This window comes from Anser anser, assembly GCF_964211835.1.
Source record: "Anser anser genome assembly, chromosome: 1".
Lineage (NCBI taxonomy): Eukaryota > Metazoa > Chordata > Aves > Anseriformes > Anatidae > Anser > Anser anser.
In genome coordinates, this window is record NC_139720.1 from 120891469 (window position 1) to 120906027 (window position 14559).

The window sequence follows — 14559 nt, forward strand, 5'->3', positions numbered from 1 at the left end:
ATTTCTTGTGCAATGCCAGTAGTGCCTGGAACTGCAAATAACCACAAACTTAAATATTTGGAATTTTTTCTATGACTGTTTGAAAGCTGAGCTGAGAAGAAAAATTGACCAAGACTATATTTTCAAATTCAAGAAATGTGACACTTGTTCAATACATTCCTAGTACCAAATCCATTCTCCTATTAAAAGCAAGAAAATGACTTCACAAAAATCTAATTTGTGTTACAAGTTCAGAAAAGTTTTTTAAAGATGTCTTGAACTTGTCTTTCAAGCCTCAGTCTTCTGGGTGATTTTGCAAAACTGCCATCCTAACAAAGGCACAGAATAAGGGTTGCATTGCACAGGTAAACTCTGGAACCAAATCCCATCCAAATGAATGCACATCTCAGTATCGCTACGTCTACAAGGCTGATTTCAACCAGTCCGTCAAGGATACATTCACACTGTTAGTTATGCTCACACTTGCATCTAAAGCTGAGCTGTAACTCACAGGCTTTGTAAACCGTTAAATCTTTTTGCCTTTCCCAGGGCACCTCAAACACCCCAAGAGCTGGAGAATAGTGGAAAAAGAGCATCCCAGGTGAGCTCATGCAGTAAGCTCTGCAGAAACCCCTGCAGCTGACAAGCCAGGCATAGTAAAAAACAGCCAAAAAACATCTGCGGTTAAGCTGTCTGAGCAGGTGGAATCGCACCTACACCATTAGGAACATCACAAAAGTCATTTAAAAGCTTGTTGATTACTGTGACTCAAATAGGATTCGTGCCTCTTCTAATATGGATACCAAAACAGCAGTTAACTAACAGCACGTGCTGCTGACAATTTAGCTTCTTACACTGACTAACCAGGCAAGGTGGGTTTGTCACCAGCACCTGGTTTCTGTATTGCAGTAATGCATTTTCAAATGGCTAGAAAAGGTGACCCAAGAATGGCTGTGGCCTCAGGGGTTTGGATTTTGTTGGGACAGCTGATGGAGAAGCAGCAGCTGCATTCAGAATGGCAGTGGCTCCTTGTACAATGCTACCAGTCCTGTATAAACCTTACGCTCTTAAGAAGAATATTCTAAATGAAAGCCACTGCTTTGGAAATGGGTGGCTGGAAGGACTCCCAGAAAGAGAAAGCGAGAGATACCTGCTCCATTAGTCTGCTTCAGGTATCCCAGCTGTTCCAGCACTTTCTCATACTGAACTGTTACCAAAGCCTTGCAGCACAGATAAACTTCAGAGATAATCACTATTTATTGCAGACTTCTAACCTTTTACTTTAATCTTTTCTACAATATCTGTGCCAATAATAACAGCCTAAGGCAAGCCTTTTTCCCTTATTCTTCCACTTTCAAACAGAGTAATGCTGGTCTTTTTAATCTCACGTGGAAATCTGTTCTTTCCTTGGGCTGGTAAACTGTAATGGCTCAGATGATACTGCTGTCATTTTTATTTTTTATTTTTAAACAAAATGATAAAAACTGAATATCGAAGTTTGACCTAGTCCAGCTGCTTCTGCAGTAGGCAGAGCACGATCCCATGGGAGAAGAGCTGGTGCTGAGGGTGCACACCCGGGGCAGGCTTCAACCTCTGACACCAGGCTGGGTGGATTCGGGTGGGGAGAGATGCTTCATTCCTGATCCGAACAAAAACTGTTTAGAATAAACTATTTGGGAGGAAGCTCCCAAATGCAGCACCCATCCAGATTTTTACTGTTGTTACTGGCAGGATCCCATTTCTTAGGCCACTTTGATATAGCCAGCCTCAAAGGTGGACAAAATTGGTATCTCACTTTCCGAACTTCCATTTCCCCTTGAGATGACATCCTCCCTCTGAAAACTGGTGCCTCGTCTTTCTAAAGGAATATTCCATGACTTACTGGGTAAGATTCCCCCATCTGCCAGTGCTTTGCTGGGAATAGGGCAGCCCATGGGTGGGCTGTGAGGAGCCACCTTAGGATGTCCCCCTCCTGTCCTAGCGCACAAACTCTTTCTTCTCCGGCAGCACAGCAGCTTGGGCCCGTGCTTCACCGCACCGCCAGCAGCTTTTGTACACGTAGATGCTACCTCTCTAACATGGAAAAATAATAATAATAATAATAATAAAAAAATAACTAAGCCTAGCTGTAGTCAAGCTTCAGGGCTGACAGATCTCCAACTTTAATCAAGTGCTGGAACATCTGATGCTCTGCCTGGAGCCCTCTCTTCTGTAGGCTAGGATTAGGGGAATCACTTTCATCTGGCAGGGGGTGGGAGGAAGGCTTCCAGTCCTTGTGGCTCTGGCAGAAAGCCCAAAAACGTGACCCCGAGCACCCCGGCAGCCCAAAACGTTGGGGGTAAACTCAAAGACCCCGCACTTTTCCCTCATAACCCTGCTGCTCAGGGGCCCGACTCGTGCTTTCTGGGCTGCCCTTCCTCACCCTCCCCTCCCCGCCGGGGGAGGCTGCTGGGGGCGAAAGGGGCTCGGCTCCGGCTCCCTCACGGGCTGCGCGTCGGGGAGACCCGAGCCCCGGGTGAGGGAATGGGGCCGGGACCGGCCTCCGACCCGGGTCAGGGGCAGGGGCGCCACGTCGGGGCCGGTCCCGGCGGGCAGGGCAAGGCGAGAGGAGGCGAGGCGGGGCCGGGCCGAGCGCCCTCCGCAGGAGGAGGAGGAGGAGGAGCCTCCGGCCGAGCCCGGGAGCCCGCTCCGAGGATGTCTCCGTCCCACTCCTCCTCCTCCTGCCCCTTTGCCGCGCAGCCCTCAGCCGGGAAGGGCCGCCGCCGCCGCGCAGCATGGCGAGCCGCTGCCTGCGCCTGGCCGCCCTGCTCGCCCTGACCGCCTGCCCCGGCCGCGCCTACCAGGGTAGGGAAGGGGGCGGCCGCCGCGGGGACCGGGAGCCCCCCGAGGGGGATGAGGGGGGCTGCCGAGCCGGGGCGATCTGGGACGGCCCCGGGGAGCGACCCTCGCCCGGCTCGGGGGGACTTCGAAGGGGAAGGCGAAGGGGGGGCGGCTCTGGCACCGCTCGTTGTCCCCCGCCCCGGGTGTAAACCGGCCCGCTGCGCCGGGCTTCTGGTAGTTAAAAAGTCCTGTATTTGTGGTGTTTGGCCTCTGGTCGTTTGCACAGGGTTTAGCGGAGTTTGAAGGGGGGGGATTTAGGCCCGGTTTTGGCGGGGAAAGAAAATGATCCCGCCGCGCTGCCTGCCCGTGTGGAGCGGCCGCGCCGCGGCAGGTCGGGGGGGGGCTGACTGGGGACACTGCGGGTACAGCCGGGGGTAGCTGGTGTGCAGGCGTGGCTCAGCAGGTGTACGCAGTGAAAATCCGGGGGCAGAGGTGTTGGTTCAAATGCCGGTGCGTTACTGGGGGTTGACACCGCAGAGAGGTGATAACCAGGTAAGGAAGGTGTCTGGTGCGGTTGCCAGCTGTGTGTGGGGGCAGCCGCTGTTTGTTGCTGGTTCCTACTCTTTGCATCCAGCAGCCATCCCTATGTAAGTGCTAGCCCTGTCTGTGTAGGGCCATAAAATGTCCTAGTGATGGTATTTGTGAGTTGAAGTTAGCTTTTCTTGGGCTTACTGGCATGCAGCAACAGATTTCTTTCCAGCGTGAAAGATGCTGGAACGCGCGTTTGTGTTCTTCCTTTACAAAACACTAAGGTATTGGACGCATCAGTTGCTAAATCAACAAAGACAACAGAAGTTTCTGTCCTGGCATTTCTGTGAGGACTGTTGTGCTGCCAAACTCCTTATTTTCTTAGGAAGATGACTGGATGCCTTATTTGCGGTTCATGTGAATGTTAGTCTTCAATTAGTTTGCAGAGGATGCTAATATCCTGCTCTTCTCTTTCCTCTTAGAAGGCCAAATGTAACTTCTCCCATCTCAAAAATACACTTTTTGCATGTAATCTTCAAGCTGACCACACAATAGCCTGCTTGTTTCACCCTTCATTCATTTGAAAGTCCAATTTTCCTATTAAGCTTAGTGATAAAGGCTCCAAACTGTTTAAATCATCAGCAGCTGTGTTTGTAAACCCTAATATCGAGTTAAGGTTTCACATTCCATTTCTTCTGTTTATTTTGTTAAGAGAAAATGTGATATTCTTTCAAACCTTTATTCTCAACATGAACTCTAGCATTTTCTTTCATGACACTGTGTCGGTCTCTAACTGTGCTCATCAGGTGACCGAATGCCTTTAGGTAAATTGAAATAGCTTCTCCAAATAATTTCAATGGGAGGTATGTGTATGTGGCCCCCTTGAATACAGATTATATGTGTGTGTGTACTGTAATGAACTGTTACTAGGAACTGAATGCTTTTTTTAATTGACAAAGCCAAGGAGCCTATTTTAGAGCCACACAAATTGCTTATTTTTGGTAGCAGATTGTTATTTAAACAGCAGGAGTAATTTAATCAGCTCTTGAATTCATAACTTGATAAAACTGAAGTTTTTATTGTAGAGCGTCTGTGCTCCATAACCCAAAGGCTATGGTGAATGATATACTAAATAAAAGTAATTTAGGTGCTGTAAACAGAGTTCTGTGATCTGTATTTGATGGTAGGCAGTGAAAAACATTGAGTGATGAGTTAACTCTGTCCTTGGGATTAGGAAGGTGACTGAAAAATACCTGAAATCTTAGTTTCTAATCTTGAAAGATTTCCCTTGGTTCTTTTACATTGTTCTGTTCAAAGTCCATGATGCGCTGGTGAAATTTCTTTCATGGCACTTCTAAGAAAAAAGTCCATTTGCCCTTCAAGAGTGTTTTAGAGATGCACCTTTTGGAAGTTAAAACAAGGGGATTTGTTTGTTTTTCCCTAGGGAGTAAAGAGAGAAACTAAAGACCTTTGAGCTCTTGAGTGACTCTTTCCTCATCAGGTTCTTCTTGCCTTCCCCAGAGTTCTTCCCATTTTTTTTTTTTTTCTTTTCTGGTTTTCAGAGCTGTGGAAAGCCCAGGTAGATCCTTTTTCTGTTGGGCTCAGGCAGAGCACTGATGACCTTCCGGTAGGGCCGGATGAGAGTACAGCTAAACATATGTATATAGGAAATCACTTGTTCAGTACTACAGGTACGTGGAACTGAAATCAAGTGATGCTGCATGGTATAAGACTGTTGTAGTCATGTCTTTACGCTTCTGGTAGACAGTTGTAAGGAAAAGCTAACCTCTGACAAAAATAATGGGAAGCAGTTATACTGCATTAAAAAAGAAGCTGTGTTTCAGAGGAAAATATTGGTGTGAAGGGATTACGAACCTCAAGAGGTGCCATTAAGATCTCCTAAGGAATATGTAATACTAGAGAGCTGTTTTCAAAACCTTTATGATATTTAAATAATTGAAAAACAATATATATGCGTAGTACGTTTGTAAACATATATATATGTTTGGATACTTGGATATATGTTAAATAGGAGCAGACGGATGTCTGTCTGGTTGCGGGAAGGGCAGCTCTTCTCAAAGCTGTAGAGCAAGGGGTGCATCTGTGGGTGAGACTTCTCAGTGCTGCAGCCTTTGAGGGAGAGGCAGTCCTTGCCCAACTGAGCTTATGCTGCAAATAGACAAGGGATTGGAGGAGAAAACTGAAAGAAGTAAATATTTAAGGTGGCTTAGAGTCGTGTGGCAGGCTTTAAAAAAAATCTGGCGTTCCAATTAGTGTCTTGATTCCCAATTATAGCTCCTATCCATCAGACTGGGCTGCAGCAGTCAAGAAACTGTCTCCAAGCCCCTAAGCAGCTGGAGTTCTGCATTGCCAAGGGTGGGGCCCGTTGTGTCAGCTGAGGTTTTCCTTGTTGCTTTTTTAATGCAGTTTGCTCTCTGCCCGTTAGTCCTAGGTGACAACTTTCGTAGAAGTACGTACAGGACCCACTTGTGTTCTTGGTTCTGTGTGTGCTGGTCCCCTGAAGCCAACTGCACCGATGCTGAGCTCGTGGAGGATGCAGACCTGGGTGTCCTTCAGGCTGTCTGAACCCAAACACAGAACAGAAAGGCACAATCTGCCCTCAAATAGCTTGCAGGCCAAGTAAAAGACAAAAAACATCACGTGAATACAAGCAGATAAGTATGTCCTAAGGCACAGCTTTATCCCAAGAGTTGTCCTTTGGACCAGTTGTCTCCTCCTAAATAAGTTCCAGATAGCTGGATGACTGTATGTGAAGAAATAAGCAAGGCTCCCAGCCTCAGAGAGACCTAGCAGAAATGACATGTTAAAGTGACCTCGAATGCAACAAATGTCCTGTTTATATCCGTCAAGAACATTGTCGTCCCTTGGTGCTGCATCTGTGCTTTCTCACATAAAGTTGGCCATCTTCATGAGGTACAGTCATTCCCACCGAGTGTTATCAAAGCACAGTGCATTTCTTTCTGGGTGGTTCTTAAGGGATCGCATCCTCAAGGATGGATGTCAAGGAGATGCAGTAGAGCTCAGAAGCAGTTACTTTTCACTCCTGCCAGCTGCTGGGTGCCGCTTGCTGCTGGTCCTCTGCAGTAGTCGATGCTAGCAGGCATGAGACAGGCTTCCTGAGAGACTAGAGTGTATGAACAAAGGGTTTATAAAAACTTGCAATTGAGGTTGCTATCAGTGCAGGTGAGATTCTTGTCTGTGAAAAAGTATAAATGAGCATGTGACGTGGAATATCTAATACCCCAATTCTTAAACAATTTGATGGTGTTGAGATGCATTTCACTGTAGTCCCCTCGCTTCTCCGACAGTTGAAACCAAGAGATGTCAATAAACTGAATTACTGAAATATGCTTATTTTTTTCCTCCACTATACAAATAAGAACGGAATTGGTAACAACTGAGTCAAATTTGTGGCTGTTGAAGATGCAAGGAAAAAAATATTTGGCATTCTTTGAATGGGCCACTGTGTTGAAAATTCAAGCCCTTTGACATATAACCTTGTGCAAGTTGCTTAGGCTTGCTTGCTCTTCCTTGCTTTCCCCCTCTGTAAATTAAAATAGCATAAATGTGTACCATTGTGAAGTGATTGGAGAAGCCTACGTAAAAAGTCCACTGTGCAGATACTGCTGTGTACTGATTTACAGAAAGAAAGGAGTTGGAAACGGGCACAGGCTTCAGCCCGTGCTTTCAGGTGCCTTGATGCAGTGCCTACAAACCTTGCATAACTGGCTGAAGGCCAGAGAGCGTGTGAAGAGCACCATTTGCATTCATGTACTATAAAGGCACAGACATTGAATGAGTATAGACTTCTTCTTTATTGTTTTTTTTATTTTTGTTGTTGTTTGGTTGGGGTTTTTTTGACCCCATGCTGGGATTTCTTGCAATTCAGTTACTGCAGGTAGGCCATCTCAGAGGGGTCGCTGAAGTAACCTTGGGGGGAGGCACTAACTTGATTGTTTCATAGCTTATAAGGTGTATAAAAATATTCTACTTAGGTAGTCCTGACTCTTGAGCCTTGTACTGTGCTGCCATACGTGAGGTGAGGGCAGTGCAAGGGTCCCAGGAGCACCTTCATGGGGAGAGGTAAAAATGTTTTTTTTGCTGACTGGGGTAACAAAGTAGATGTTCTTTGAAATACTTGGCTAACTTTTCTGCTTCTGAAATGTCTGTGTTTTTGTTTTTTCTTTCATTTGCTGCTTCAAGTTATGTCATATGTGAAGTACCTGTGATATGCTGGGGATAGTTCGTTTCACAAGATCTTCATTTAAATTTTTTTAGTGGGGTAAGTTGAAAGCTCAGCACGCAGAGCATTGCTGGCGGGCCATCAGTTCTCTGCCGCTGCTTCTAACTATTAATTATGTTTAAAGGAACGCTGTTAAAGCTGTTCAGACTGAAAATTTATGCTGCAATACCTTGAAAGTGGCTCCAAATTAGAGGTTTTAACTTTGATTCTCTTCTTCCCTGTAACCTGAGAGAGCCACTTTAGAGGTCTGCCAGATTTTGACGGAACTTTAACTTGTCCTTTTGCGTATCTCTATGTGAAGAGAGAAGGGTTTTTTATATTCCTTCAGAGATGACAATGGAAATAAATTAAATTTACCCAAGTTGATAAGTACGGAAAGCTGAGCTTTACCAATGTCTTCTGTTAGTTTTCCTGAACAATCTTGACGAAGTTTTGTTGTGCTTGAGGAGGTAAATGGTGTCTTTGCTGGGTACTTAACACACTGAAACGTGAAAGCAGCAGGTATGTGGAGAGTAAAGTTCTAGCAAGTGCAACGCAAGGATGATTAGAAATCCTTCCCCCACCTCCCATTATCTTTAACTAGTGTGTCTTGGCAGCTGCAGGTTTTTTCCTGAGAGAAATGTCTAAAATTACATCTTCCCCATAAGTTCTGTGAAGATGAAATGAGAATACGTTTAGCATGGGAGCACTTCAATAGCCTGCTACCAGCATGCTGAAGTGAATCTGTCAAAATATCTTGGTGCTGGACTAGAGTTAAACTTTTCTGCGAAAAGGCTTATTTGAGGAGGAAGTGTTGCTTATTGGTTTCTTGTTTGTTCTGGATTCTCTATGTGCTTCATGTCCAGAAGTCTCTAGACTGGCCGGGATGCTGTTCCCAGGCTTGGATGGCTAGCCTTCATCACCAACTATACATATATAAATAAATATATATATATATATATTTATATATATATTGTGCGCTTTCTTCTCTAGTGCTTAGGAAATGCAACTTTACAAAAGCAGCTGCTTTGTATTCCTTCACAGAAAAACGTCACTTTATAGGGTACTTCTGGGAGTTTTGCCTTCCCTCCAGGAACCACCGTGCGACTGCTTTTGCTGATCAATGTGGGCTCCTCTCCCCTGCTGCCTGGGCTTCCTTGTACTTGTCCCTGCTGCCCAACTGTTGGGATCTTTGGCAGGATCCCTCACTTTGGCCCCTGTTGGTTCAGGTGCTACAAGGTAGGGTTTGGAGGCTCCCAGGGGTGTCTGCAGTACAGGAGAGGTTTCCCAAATTCCCAGCAGGGCCCTCTGGTGCATCCTACACCCACAGTGCCAAACTGCAACGTGTTTTCCTTCACCCTCCCCTGCAATTTGACACAAAATAAGCAGCAAGGGTGAGATGCGCTTTATTCTCGCAGTGGTGCTGTCCCTTTCAGCTCTCCTGCAGCTCTCCCCTGGGCTGCTTTCGGCTGTGTCCCGAAAGCTGCTGCTCCCCTGCAGTCCACAGGGCGAACGAAAGCCTGGGAGATGAAGGCACCCCTGCAGCATTGGATCGCCCAGCCTCTGCCAACGTGTGCAACTCCAGTGGGGGAAAGTCGGGCGCTTTTGGCAAAGGCTTTAGCCATCTGAGCAGATACCACTTGGATAGCTTCGTGTGTTGTGCTTTAGTCAATGAGAACGTGCCTTCAGCTGAGGACAGGTAACCTAAGTGTGGTTTAGGCTAGGAGCTGTTGTGAAACCAAGTTTTACCCGATGCGTAGAGCCCAAAAAGAAACAGTGAGAAGGCTTGAAATGATATGTGTTCGGGGTTGCTTTTGTGAGATGTCTGCAGGCCGTCATGAGCTATTTTCAAGGGGCAAAAAGCCACAACCAAAACATTCAAGATGCATATCAAAGATTTTTTGATTGTATTTTTATTTATTTGAAACTGGTGAGTAAATATCTATACATGTGTGTGTAGATCTTTGATTTGTACAATGCTTGAATTATGACATGCAGCCGTGTCCTTCAGGGAGGCACAGAAGAAACTTCTGCAGCTTTGCAGGAAAATATAGCAGTACATTTTATGGTATCTTTTGCTTCAGATCTCGCAGTAGACAAAAATATGCATATGTGAAAATACTTCATATATGTAATTTGGATGATTTAGAAGCTTGTGTTATAATGAAAGTTTGTTTTGAAGACTCTGAAATTACTATGTTGCTGTTACAGAAAGAATCCCTTTTTTCAGTCGTGACAAATCTTAAATTTCACCCAGCTCTGTACGGACAGGTTTTCTTACAATTGGAGATGTGATTAAAGACGACTGGTTTTAGTCTTCCCTACTTCTTGCCCTCTTCTTCTTTTCAGGAAATGCCATTGCTTTTCAGGGTACTGGATTTAGGCATGCCGTACATCTATACACTAAGAATAGCAGCACACTTTGGAAGCAGTCGTGTATTCAGGCTTCTCCAGCAGTGCCTTGTCATGCTGCACGGTTTACCCAAAGCCTGCACTTAACCAGCGTGGGCTGGCCAAGTGAGTCACTTTGCAAAGTCTTTCCTTCGTGGCTGTCCCATGAGTTTTAACCTAGCAGGGTCTGTGGTCCTTACTGGTGTCCCTCAGAGGTCTTCTGCCAGACTTCCTGACACTGGCTTGCCGGATGGGGTGAGATGCTGCTTCCAACTCCCACACCAAGCTAAAAGCCTCTGCCAATTACGCTTTTCTTCAGAGTTTTCAGACAATGCACTTAAAATAATGGCTTACTTTGAATCTCCCTGTCTTGAGTCTGTCCGTTGTGGCTCTCTATTTATAATGTGTCGCTCATAAGTAAAACAGGCCAAAATTTGCATGCCTCTATCCAGCTATTCTTGAAGATTAAAAATGTGTTGGCTCACAGCCATTCACTGCTCTAAGCTGCCCAGAGACAGATACCAGAAACAATGCACCAGACACTGAGTTATGGTGGCAGGGAACGTTTAAATAAAAAATATTAATAATAAAAAGGTCTTTCCCATATTTTATTTTTTTCTGGGAAAGGAGTGGATGTGAGTGCTCCAGAAAGCTATTACTTGCTGAAAGAAGGTATGTTCCTTATTAATGTAGCAAGGAAGAAAAGACACGGCTTGTTGAAGGTGTCTTCTGTGAAGGCATCTGGCTGGTAATTTGCTTCTGCTTTGTAGCACTGATTTCTTTTCAAGACATTAAGGGAGCTGGTTAGCCTGTGTCTGCTGGATCCCTTTTATAAATGGTTTATCTGACCAGAGAGCACACTCGGAAGGCTTTGGCTGAAAACCTTCATATAAGGAGCAAGCACTATTATATGTGCCATGCATCATATTAAGTGAAAACATGTGGCTGTGTTTAGTTATGGAACTGCTACAGGAAGCTCCTGCAGCTCTTCAAAACTGGAAAAGTATGACCTGAGCATGACTGCTGTTTGGGGCATATCCATACGCTCGCCTGACTAGGCTCTCCATCCACCACAACATCTGGATGAGTTTCCTTTTCTTGTAGGTATCAGGAACCACGTTCTGAGTATCTCACTGCTGCTGGACATGCCGTAATTAGACAGGAAATCTGTGTCTGGGAGAACCAGGAGATAACTCTTAACTGGGAACATGCTTTGACTTCTTGTTGACATCAAATGAAGTCATATGATCAAATGCATCAAATTCTGAGCAGTTCTGTAATGAGGGAGGGCAACACCTGCATAAATGCTAGCAGTGCTCTTTGTGTTATCACCAATACTTTTTTATCCTTTCCACCAGCACGCTGCAAGTTTGCAGCAGTTAACTGCCTGAGAACTTGTCAGCAATGTGTCCTGTGGTCTTTTCTGCAATTGTGAATGCCTGAATTCTTTTATTTTTGTTTCTTCTGGTTGATGATTCTGTGTCTGGGACTGAGTGTTGAAACCAAGAATATTAAACAGCATCTGTAGATGACTTCAGGGCATTTCAGACCCCTTAGATACCAGTAATGGCACAGGCTGCATGTTGCTGCCCTGCAAGTTCTTTGGTTTTGCTATTACTCAAAATCATCTTCTTGCAATATTTCTGGCTGCCAGTTTGTTTAGGAAAATCTTAGATGTGTGGCGTATTTATAAAATGCCTCAGATGTTTTATCTGTAAAATACATTAAAACCACATACATTGCTTGTGTGCAGTAAAAGACAACTTGTAGCTCATCAGAAAGATAACGTGATTGATTTATGGCTGTCTGTTTCCCCTGCTGGAAACGTAAGCCTGTTTGTCAAAATGAATCAGTACAGAGGAATTGAAAATAAGTCTTCCATTTCACGTATAAAATATTTTCATATCTGTAAGCTCCTCGCAGTGAAAGCAGCTTTTGATTTATTTGCAGCTGATGAACCTTGTTTCTGAAGTACAGTTCTGGTCTTTCTCTACTCTTTTGGCTGTAACAAAGTTAATTCTTTATTGCATCGAGACAATGAAGAGGAGGGGGACAGGGAACAGAAAGATTCCATATTGCAGTATGTGGCGCAAAATGAATTCATTTATTGCTAATGATTTTGGTGGTGTAAGGGCTGATGCTTCTCAGGGTTCCACTTCACACAGAGCTGTCTTCTCCAAAATGTTTTGAGTCTGATTTAGGTGAAGGTAAGAGGGACTGACGAACAGCAGAAATGCAGGAAGGGAAGGCATAAATAAGATCTTGTGGCTGTATAAATTAGCTCTTGCACAATTTAAATAAACTTCAACTGAAAAACCCAGCACACCAGCACTGTTAGCAAGCTGCAGGCTCTTATCACACCCATCCCAAGCTTTTGTGAGAGCTGATGCAGCAACTTATGTTTTCGGGTATATTTGCTTGAACGGTTCTTTTAAAACCACTCTATTTAATTCTTTTTAGTCACTTTTAGTTTCCTCTGTGGAAGGAGCTGTGAGGAGTCAAAGCCGTCACAGTGTGTGAGTGAGCAGGGGAGGAGGAAGGCTTGGCAGGCTCCACCGTACGGCAGTTTGCAAGTTCATACAGGATTGCATCTCTTCCAGGCCTTTAGTTGTCAGCTGTCTGCCGTCAGCATGCTTCAGCCCCATAACAACCTCCTGAAAACCACTGAAGACCAGAGCGTGTTTTATATCGGGGGCTGGCTGCTGGATTGGTCCTACTCATGCTTCTTGCTGGGGCAGCGGGTTGTCCAAGGGTGGTTGAAACCAAACCCCAATGTTACTGCTTTTCCCCAGAATATGTTTTCTTCCCACAGAGCTGGCTGGGTTAGGGATTTGGTGAACCGGGGTGCTTTACTGTCAGACCTTGTTTGAGGCTGCCCATTTGTCTGGTTTCACGTTGGCAGATGTTGGCGTGTCATAGGCTGCTATTGAGCTGGCTTCTTTGCAAGGAAGGGATGCCAGGGAGCCCCCCGCTGCTGAGGGGCAGAGTGGTGAGGGGCAAAGGAGTGAAAAAGCAGCAGGACACAGCTTGTGTGACCCCTGGCCTTCTGCCAGGACTGTACGCTCGGTGCCGCGTCCCGTTTTCATGTGTGTAAAAAGGCCAGTGCAGGACTTCGTTCTGTGAAATTTCATGTTTGGTTGAGCTGCATAGAAGACTGTAGAGTGTGTGTGTGTGTGTGTGTATATATATAAAAGGGAAAGGTATCTTGGATTTCTCGTTTCTGCATAGCAGAGCGTAGGGCCAGGGCCATCCTGGCACAGCGAGGGCCAGCAGCGGGGCAGAGGCCTTGCCGAGCGGCCCTGTCCCACCATGGCCAGGCCGTGAGCAGAGCCAGGCCGGGGTGGTGACGGGGGCCCGCAGGGACCCTGGGGCTGTGGGGACATGGGGACAGGGCAGCTCCCAGTCAGAGCCGGGGGACCTGGCGGGGTTGGAGGCTGGTGTGGGTGCTATGGGAAGCCGTACGTGTCTCTCATGTTTGACCTCCAGCTGGATTTTGGGTTAAGTTCCACTTTATTTAGGGTTTATTAGTTCCTGGTAATGATTTAGATGATGGCTGCACTTTTCTGTGAGATTTTTTACTAGCTTGGTACTTTTTTTGTGGATTTTTTTTTTGTCCAGAGTGTTTGACGTGGCACCCATATCTCAGGCCTGTGTAATAAATGTGCAGTTTGTCCATCAACCATTAAGAGCATGCCCTGAAATCTCATGACCAGATCTTTCAGGCTTTGACACTTCCGTGAGGAAGAAGCCTAGTGAGAAGTGTGATTGGGGCCCCTACACTGTCTTTAAAAGGCAAAACGACTGATCTTTGCTGTATGCCCATTTTATTAGGTAACAAAATATTTTGATGCTCAGAAAAGAAATGTAACTGGTGTGACTAGAATGCAAACAAACCCATAAATCTGTTATTTAAAAATGTCTCACTTGCTATGAGCTTGGCTTGTTAAGAGCCTCTAGTTTCTGTCTTCAGGATGTTTATAGAACTTGAACAGTTTTTCTGTACTAAACTGCCTCTGTTGGCAGGTAAAATTGGTAGAACTAGCTGTTAAATCCCAGAATGGTTTGGGTTGGAAGGGACCTTAAATATAATTCCAACCCCCTACCATGGGTAGGGACACCTCCCACTACACCAGGTTGATCAAAGCTCCAGGACTATAAAAAGGACTATATCCTAATGAAGGATTTGAAGGACTATATCCTAATTAAGTAAAGTGAACCCTGATCTTGGTAATTTGAAGTTGGTCATTCCTGCTAGACGTTGTTCATCAGCAGTAGATGTCAGCCTTTCCTTAACAAAAGGTTGCCCTGTGAGTTCATATTTTTCTGATTAACCCCATTGCTTCACAGCAAGCGCTGCCCTGATGTCAGGAGGCTGAGCTGGACTTCCCACTCTGTGCTGTGGTGGTGTTTCCAGATGTCCTTCACAGAAGACCTGGTAGCCCTAGCTGTGTCTGAAGAGGAAGCGAGCAGGACTGCTCCTTCTGGTGTCTCCTTCTCCAGGTTGCTGGCTGAGCTATGCTGGGTGGCTCTGGTGAAGACAGGACATGGTTACCAATGGAGGATGAGAAGTCCACAGCATCTACTGCAAGGACTGAGAC

General features: G+C 45.6%; 1 protein-coding gene across 3 annotated transcripts in view; it reads left to right on the forward strand.

The window, feature by feature from the left end:
• Positions 1–2634: 2634 nt before the first annotated feature.
• SRPX (sushi repeat containing protein X-linked) overlaps positions 2635–14559 on the forward strand; it is a 48786-nt gene continuing 36861 nt past the window's right edge. Inside the window, exon 1 of one of the 3 annotated variants that reach the window (XM_083808165.1) lies at positions 2635–2823. In XM_083808165.1, coding sequence (XP_083664291.1) covers positions 2754–2823 — 70 coding nt within the window. In that variant the 5' untranslated portion in view covers positions 2635–2753. The remainder of the gene's footprint in view (positions 2824–14559) is intronic. The other 2 variants (XM_083808163.1, XM_083808164.1) reach the window with 2 other exon arrangements.